The sequence below is a fragment of the Daucus carota genome, chromosome 8 (genome assembly GCF_001625215.2).
Source record: "Daucus carota subsp. sativus chromosome 8, DH1 v3.0, whole genome shotgun sequence".
In the NCBI taxonomy this organism is placed as follows: Eukaryota; Viridiplantae; Streptophyta; class Magnoliopsida; order Apiales; family Apiaceae; genus Daucus; species Daucus carota.
This window is the reverse complement of record NC_030388.2, coordinates 15,848,064-15,857,135: the sequence shown is the minus strand read 5'-3', so window position 1 is coordinate 15,857,135 and position 9,072 is coordinate 15,848,064. Positions and strand designations below refer to the sequence as shown.

At 31.4% G+C, this 9,072-nt stretch overlaps 1 protein-coding gene across 1 annotated transcript; it reads right to left on the bottom strand.

The window, feature by feature from the left end:
• Positions 1-1,282: 1,282 nt before the first annotated feature.
• LOC108198729 (transcription factor MYB41) lies at positions 1,283-2,783 on the bottom strand. Its single transcript, XM_017366505.2, has 3 exons — positions 2,538-2,783; positions 2,174-2,303; positions 1,283-2,002 (listed from the first exon to the last, which is right to left on the bottom strand). Exons 1-3 carry the CDS (start codon positions 2,668-2,670, stop codon positions 1,360-1,362), a joined length of 906 nt encoding a protein of 301 aa, XP_017221994.1. The 5' UTR covers positions 2,671-2,783; the 3' UTR covers positions 1,283-1,359.
• Positions 2,784-9,072: the final 6,289 nt, after the last annotated feature.

The following is a 9,072-nucleotide window of genomic DNA, read 5'->3' as shown; positions in this document are numbered from 1 at the left end:
AACTTTAGTGTCAATATTTTACAATTAAAGGTAGTTCAATTGGGTAAGTAGATTATTGAAATAAGCACTTTTTTAGTTGAAAGATTGCATTTGGCTGAAATTAGTACTCCCCTCCGTCCCATCCATTTCTTTACACTTTCCTTTTTGAGGTGTCCCACTCAATTCTTTACATTTCAAAACTTACCAAAAATAGTCAATGGATCCCACCATTTCTCCACTTTTTATTCCTTTTCACACTACTTTTACTCCATTATCTTCTTTTTATACATTAAAAATCAATGGGTCCCACCACTTTACCCACTTTTCTTCCTCTTTCCACTACTTTATACATATTTCTTAACCTCCGTGCCAAACCCATTCGATAAGAAATGGGTGGGACGGAGGGAGTAATATGTTGATTGGTTGGTAGCATTACTATATTACGTTGATTTTAAGCTTTAAAATATTAGGCGGTTTAGAAAATAAAGGCGTTCATCAATCATTCTAGAAAGTCTTTCTTATTCTTCCCATTATTTATCCATGGAGTCTCATGTTTCCACAACATAAGAATTGCCATGGCATATTATATGAACAATTTTTTTGTAGATAAATGATGTTAATCTTGAATTTGTGAGGGGAGGGTCAGAAATCTAGTGTATTTTCAAGCTAAGAATGATCGATTCTGGATGATTTCTAGTTCCATCCAATTTTTTGATAGAATCTTAATATTAAAATATGTAACAGGCTTGTCTTATAAGTAATTATATTGTTTGACAAAAATTATTAAGGCGGTCTTATATGTACTTTTGACCTTTTACATAAACGAGTTAAGAAAAATAGAAACCGATTTTTTATTCAAAAAATCGAAGTCCTCCTGCCCAAACAGGCACAATAATATTATATCCCGGAATTGATATCATCTAGCGTTTTTCTTCTTCAATGCATGCTACTGACATGCTTACAGCTTACATATGAACTCAGTTGTTAGCTTTTACAGCCTCTGATCTGATTTAACTGCTGAGAATTTGAATTTCTTTGTCGAAAATAAAAAAAAAATTATTGACCTTCTGTCACCATTTTTTTCGAAATTTTTAAATATTTAAGTTGAGCACTTAACATCTTCCCTCTGAAGATTTAGTTAAGGAAATCTGAGTTTTGAAATAATCAAATTCATTTTATGTACGAAGCTAAATATTATGATAAAAATCAGTTGAAGATAATTCCTCGTTCTTGGCCTAAAGCCATGAGTTTTAGAAAAATAAACAAATGCAAACATGAATTTAAACCTGAGATCATCACCAGATAAAAGAATTACAAGTGGTCCGATTAATTATTCCGAGCAAATAATACATACAATGATCACATAAATCTACAATTTAATCAATACCGAATAAACACATCCTGAAAATTAAACATGTTCATTTCCCTCTCATCTTCAGTAGAATTCAAATTCAATGGACTCGCAGACTGAGGTGTTGACATCACCGATGTGTAGCTCATATTGTTGTGGCTGCTGTTGGATCCGAAACCCGAGTTCTCCTGACCCGACCCGTAGTACCCATAATTCACATTAGACCCCATTTCACTGCATTGCCACTCATTAAGCCCTGTTGTGCTGAAACTCGTGAACTGATCAGCATTAGGCTCGATCAATTCATTCGAAAACTGGACAAGTTCTTGTGCGGGGCTGGGCTGTAGTGACGCATTATCAAGATTACTAATGCGGTCCTCTGTGGATACAAAATTATCGAGGTTTTGGTAGGTTGAAGGGAGAAAATTGTCGGTGGTGAGAGGATTAGGGTTGGGGCCTAATGACCGCGAGGCCGATAGGAAATTCATGAATTGAGGTGAGTTGTATAGATTTGAGGTGAAGAAAGTGGAAAGATCAAGAAGATCGAGGCGGGGATTATGAGTCACCGGATCAATGCCGTTTCGGAGAAGTTTTTTTCTGATGCTTGTGTTCCAGTAGTTCTTGATTTCGTTGTCAGTTCTTCCTGGCAAACGAGCTGCAATTGTCGACCATCTGTAGTACAAAACATAAACTTCATTAGAACATGCAAAACAACATAAGTGGCATGTATACAGAAGTGTACACGACTTGAATTCGTGTCCCACTAAGGACACGAAAATACACAGACACATTTATACACGACACGAACGATTTGTTAGGTCTAGTTATAGATAATGAACATACTTGTTTCCAAGAACACTGTGCAGTTGAATGATTGCTTCTTCCTCTTCCAAAGAAAATTTGCCCCTTTTGATGTCCGGACGTAGATAATTTGTCCACCTTAGACGGCAGCTCTTTCCACACCTTTGTAGCCCTACAACATGAAAACTTTATCAATATGTAGAAACTTAAACAATAAACATGTATTTACGAGTGACGGAACCAGAGGAGCTAACTTTTGAAATAGTAGAGAGGTTTTCTAAACGCTTTTTTTTAATTAAAAATTACCGAAATTTTATTTCAAGTCATCTTCAAAAATTAACGATATATAATTATTTTGGGTCTCGGCTCTCTACGACTATCAATATACACAAATCATAAAGCATACCAGCATTCTTGGGAAGAGTTCTCCAATTGCCATACCCATTCTTCTGAATATAATCCATAAGCTTCTGATCTTCTTCCGGGGTCCAAGGCCCCTTTTTCAACCCATTCTTGTCACAACAGGGTGATCTTCCCATGTCGTACTTATTATGTATACAAAGTATATTAATTATAACTTATAAGTAAGCTTGAATAAAAAGAGGAGACAGAAAGTTAAATTTTGGAAGAGAAGCTACAAATGACAGAGAAGCTTAAGTGGTACGTTGATGTATATATAGGCCAAAGTGAACAAAAACAAGTCAAATCAAATCGGTGCCGTCCCGCTTATCATTATGGCTACGTGTCCATTACTATTGTGTCTTGTTGTAGTATATAAATTGTAAATCGACTTGCAATAATTGACACGCTTTAACTTTTATTGTGTGTTCCCACATGCGAATTCTCATGGTCGACGTTGCAAATGTATACCCAAACTTTTGCACTTTTACGTGTTTATATATGCATGTGTGTAAAATCATTTTGTTCTTCACCAGAAATTTGTAGACTGTACACCGTCAAAACAAATTAATAATAAAACGATAATATTATCAAAAATTATTTGTTATGAAAATTAAAATACTCAACATCATTTGAATGATATATCTACCATTTGCTTGTACGACTTATTATAAGTTCGAAATTAATAATCTAATAAAAAATGTTATACATATCTATTAAAATGTACATGATATACATATTTGTAAAGTGAAAATTTTCAAAAATTAAATAAAACCATCATGGAATTTAAAGTTTCGAATTTTCCATATTTGAGCTACATTTTAGTTTATCAATTTATCGAATAAACAACCCAAATAAGCTGATTTTGACGTCTGAGATAATAGAAAAACTGATTTTAAAATCTTCACTAATCCTAACCAAATATGTAGCTAGTATTAAATTATGTACAGTCGAAAGTATACTGAGAAATTGCATCATTGCTGAACTGATATTTTAATTTTAGTGAGCGTTCTCCGCTGGGGAGAAGAGGCCAAAACTAAACTTTCTTGGAATCATAGTTGAATGATTTCCCATGCTCGTGGGCTCATGGCAGCCACTCATGGGCGCACGATGTAAAAGGCCGGTGCGTGTACATTAGACTGCTTTCAATTGTAAATTTATTTCCAGAATATAAACGAGTCCATGACCGTGATCCAGTAATGATTGAGTTGATTATCAAGTGATTCTAACCGGGTTGGATATATTAAATTGGTCACTCAAAACGGTATTAAAAAAATTAATAAAATTAGTTATTATTATACATAACTAATTATTTTTGTCATGTTATTTAAAAATCATACACGAATGAGTATCATTCAGTTTAAAATGAGTAAAGTGCAGGGGGCGTACCTGCAGTTACACACTTATGCAATTTGTGTACCTTTATTTTTGTATCTAGCAAAGTGTGTACCTCTAGTTAGGGGTGTTCGCGGTGCGGACGGTGCGGATTTTTCCTAAAATCGCGAACCAACCCGCGCATGCGCTTTGAGAAAATTTGCAAACCGCAACCGCATCGCGTAATATAAAAACCGCGTAAGCCACACCACAAAATTGGGGTGCGGTGTGGTACAGTTCGTGCGGTTTGTATGATTTATACATTCAAAAAATTTGTACTTTTAAATGACGACATAACCATATTTTTAAACTATATATAATTAAAAATAATTTTTATAATATATATATATATATATATATATATATATATATATTTACGAATTTAGAGTTATGATACTCATCAAAAGAAATATAAACCTAAATATAAGCATGATAATGACAAAGATGAAAAGATTTTCAAACACTAACAAATTATTTTATAAAAAACAAATATATTTATAATATTTATTTTGTCATCTTCGAACTAACCTTAATTTATATCATAAAATTATTAAAATTAAGTTGAGTAACTTGAATACATATACACACACATAGGATATAACATCATAATAAACGATCTATTTATATAATATAAATATTTGTAATTATATAAAATATATTTTTATATATTAGAGAACAGCGGTGCGGTGCGGTTTGAACCGCGCTTATATAATGTCAAACCGCAACCCGCACTGCATCGCGCGGTTTGTTAAAATTTCAACCCGCAACCGCACCACGAAAAAGAAAAATCGCATTTTGCGATATGGTGCGGGCGGTTTGTACGGTGTGGGCGGTTTGATGAACACCCCTACCTCTAGTTTTACAACTCTAGCACTATGTGTAATTTCGTTCAAAACCAGTTAACACTTAACAAAGTTAGTGATGCTCTTGTTGTTCTTGTTTCAAGCGGATCCAAACTCTCCTCCGGGCTCTTTTTTATTTTCTGTCATAGGCTTATAGCACTCTTGATTTCTTTACGATTTTTTCATACTATTTGACACAGATTATAATATGTATATAGAATGTAATTTATATAATTTTTATATAGATATTTAAACATTAACCTTTTGTTTGAAAAAAAATTAAATTTTTCCCAAAACTATATTTTGTTTGAGTATTAAAATGTGTGTTATGTCCCCGTCCTCGAAGTAAAATACTTAGAGACTCCCTCCGTCTTCTGAGTTGTATACATTGACAGACGAGTACGCGACATATACTTTAGTGCTACTAAAAAGTACTCCCTCTGTCCCAAAAAGATTGATATGCTTTGACTTTCACGGAGATTAAGAAAAAGATAGTAAAAGAAATTAAATTAGTTGAAAAGTTGGTAAAGTGATGGGACCCATCAAAATTTTAATAATAGATTTGAGATAGTGGAAGAAAGTAGTGGGTGTAATAGTGTTTATAATATTATAGAATAGAGATAGTGGAAGAAGTAGTGGGTGTAATAGTGAAAAGTAGTGTTCAAAAATAGTAAGTGTAATAGGTTCATTCTTTTTGGGACGTCCCAAAAAGGAATAAGTGTCAATTAAAATGGGACGGAGGGAGTATAGTTTTACAATTTATTTTTAATTTTTTTTCTAAACAAAAATTTAATATTGACATTTTTATTCAGAAAAAAAAATCAAAAAATAAATTGTATAATTATATTTTATAGGAGTATTAAAGTATGTACCGAGTAGTGAATAAAAAATGTATAAAAAGAGTGGAATAGAGTGAGTATATTATATTTAAACAATAAAACGATGTATATTTATTTTAAAGATTTTTTTGACAATTTTGATTTTTTAGAGTTTTAAAAATAAAAAATCCAACAAATAATAATATAAAATCTATTTACTTATATCTTCCGCCACCTAACTTGACAAATAAATTATAAGTTATATATATATATATATTTTTTTTTATTATATACTCCCTCTGTCCCTTTGATTTGTATACGTTTGGATTGGACACGGAGACTAAGAAAAGTGTATAAAGTAATATAAAGTGAGAGGAAAGAGAAAGAAAAGAGGGTAAAGTGGTGGGATCCATCAATATATAATTGATAAATTTGTAAAAGTGGATGAAAGTAGTGGGTGGTTGTGATTTTTATATTATAAAAGGTTATCATTTTGAGAAAGTTTTGAAATGTATAGAATTGAGTGGGACATCCAAAAAAGGAAAGTTTATAGAAATCAAAGGGACGGAGGGAGTATATTTAATTAATAAATTATTGTAAAAATGACTAGATTTCATTATATTCTATGAGACTTTTTTTGCAATTGTCTCATAAATATAATAGATATTTATACGCAGGGTCACGCTCGAGAGAGGAGCGGTCCTTAAATAGAACCTGAGAACCACCAAGGTTCTGTTGCAGAACCCTAAATTTTAAATAGATTTTTGGAATCTAAATCTTAATATTTGTTTTTTTCATGTTTTTCATCGTTGTGTTTGTTTAAAAATAATTTTAAAATATAATACATAGATATTGACTTTTTTGCATGTGAAGTTCTGCTAATTATACATTTTACCGAAAAATTAATATTTGTAAATTTTTTATGAAATAAATATCTGTAATTATAAATTAGGATTTTTAAATATAAAATATATAATTGATGTGGCAAAGGAAAATTACTATTCCCTATGTCCCCATAATTATTTATTTTGGGAGACGAAGATTTAACACATATTTTAAAATCCTACAAAGAGTAAGTTCACAAGTAAGTTCACATATTTATATCGGGAGACAGATTCAGCACGCATTTTAAAATCTTTATAAAAATAATTTAACAAACCATGTTTAAAAAAAATGGAATAAAGGTTTAGTTTTTAAATATTTATAAAAAGAAACTCAGAAAGCTTTGATTTTGCTTTTCTTGGTTGCTCTGACAGAGAGATCCGGTACATCAGTACATGAGATAGCCGTTAGTCAAATAATTACCGCCGACGCCCCTCCTCACTAACTATGTTAAATGATTTTTAACGGGAGTACACCCAATGCAAGAATCTTGAAACTAGAAGTACACACTTTGCTAGATTCGAAATATGAGATATACAAAGTGCACAAAGGTGTAACCACAGGTACACACCCTTCAATTTACTCTTTTAAAATTTAGTCTTACATATAATCAAAATGTCGAAACAATTAGCGAAAAAAAACATTTTAACAAATCTGCTTTTCTCTCCCTTAAATGTTTAAGATAATTATCGCTGTGAATCTGTAGTTGACTTTAATGACTTCTTTGATATCATTTCAAATTAGTGATCAACTTGATACATCAGGCCCGGTTAAATGACTCGTTTGATAATTAACCCGATAATGATTGAATTACACTAAAGACTACGCAAAACTAGATTGATAATTTTTTATACGACACGAGTTTAGTTTGAGTTTTGAGTATACAAACATGAATACACGACCGAGATGTAATGTCGGTTTTATGTTTACTTCTCAGATATAATTATAATAAATATACACAAAAAGTACACGAACAAATTGCCTAAAAACTAATTCATTTGTTAGATTTATACGGAATTCGTACATATATAATGTTATTTTACACTAACTAGCTAAGATTGATTGTAGGTGCGTTGAATACAGTCTATAAATTTTCAAAACTTCTTTTGAAACAAAATCATAGCAACTTTTAAACTATCAAGTAAAACACAAGATATTTTAAAATTTCAGGTGGATTGTTTTTCCACCCGAGATAATTATATTCAGAAGAAATAATTTATGATATTCTTACAAATACACAGTTGCAGATTTTTCAGCACTTGAGCTCAGGAACAACTCTATTTTGCTAGTGTTTTCTCACACATCTAAAGTACGTGCTGGTACTACTTGGTTATATATCTGAATATTACAAAGCTGACTAGAATTCAAAACTTACACTCTATACTATGCCTTGTTTCTTCACTCTTTGTCTTATGCGAGTCTTCTGGATCATCTTCATTTTTGATTGAATTTCTTGTTTTAATCCAATTTGCTTGCATAGATTTAGAATGATTCTGCTTCTTTTTTATTTTTCTAAATAGGCTTCCATGTCAAGTCCAAGTTTGTGTAATCAATCAATATGATCAGTCAGAATACAAGACAAGTCATTTTCAAGATATGTTAATTTATCCGTCAAAGTATCTTTCATCCTTGAAATCTTTGTTATCCGTTGATTAAATTACAGCCTTTATTAGTTGTCACTTCATTCGTTGACATCTGCTAGCTTTTCATCCGATGATCATGCATCCATCACTTAAATAGAATTACATGACATACACACATAGTATATTTAAAATTGGACACCTTATTTTATATATCCGTTGATGAATAATAATAATAATAATAATAATAATAATAATAATAATAATAATAATAATAACAATAATTTATTAATAAGTTAGTAATTTGTGATTGTTTTTATTGATAATATTTTGATTTACTTAAAATCTAAAGAGGAGCATGCTGATCATTTAAGAATTTTTCTAGAGATTTTGTGGAAGGAGAAGTTATATGCTATGTTTTCGAGATGAACACAATTTACTATAAGCATATGAGATATCGACAATTAACTTTGCAGTAGAAGAATAACTAATTCTAAACGAATACGAAAGAAATTGTATCTCTTCAATTCTTTTTTCACTTTCTCTCAAATTTTACTAAGTGCAAAAATAGTTGTCTCCCCCTTTCAAAACCCTCAAACTTTCTCGAATTCACTTTCTCAAACTTTTTTACTAGCAAAAATGGCACCGGCTACAAGCAAATGTCTAGCGAAAATTTAGTTTATGAACTTTATCTCTTTGTAGCATTTATGGACACTACACAAATTCCTTCTTATCTCCACAACATAATGAAATTCATCGAGGACTGCAAGTTGTCATATGCTGTGCTTGAAGCTCCTTTGATCTACTATGAGGTAATAGAGGAGATGTGGTCCCCTACTAGGTATAATTCTGAGATTATAACTCTTGTTATTACTATTAAAGGTGTCATATGACATGCTTGGAACTCTTTTAATCTACTATGAGGTAATAGAGGAGATGTATTTTCCTCCTGGGTATAATTATGAGATTAGAACTCTTGTTGTTTACTATTACATTGGTCTCATATAGTATAATTAGTGAAGTAGTTAGAGAAGCACCACATATGC

Bases quoted from the DNA above. Each gene is read 5' to 3' on its own strand.
- LOC108198729 (XM_017366505.2), bottom strand. From the start codon at position 2,670: ATGGGAAGATCACCCTGTTGTGACAAGAATGGGTTGAAAAAGGGGCCT. The intron at 2,304-2,537 runs GTATGCTTTATG...TTCATGTTGTAG, and splicing joins AACTCTTCCCAAGAATGCTG to GGCTACAAAGGTGTGGAAAG. The intron at 2,003-2,173 runs GTATGTTCATTA...TTTGTACTACAG, and splicing joins CACAGTGTTCTTGGAAACAA to ATGGTCGACAATTGCAGCTC.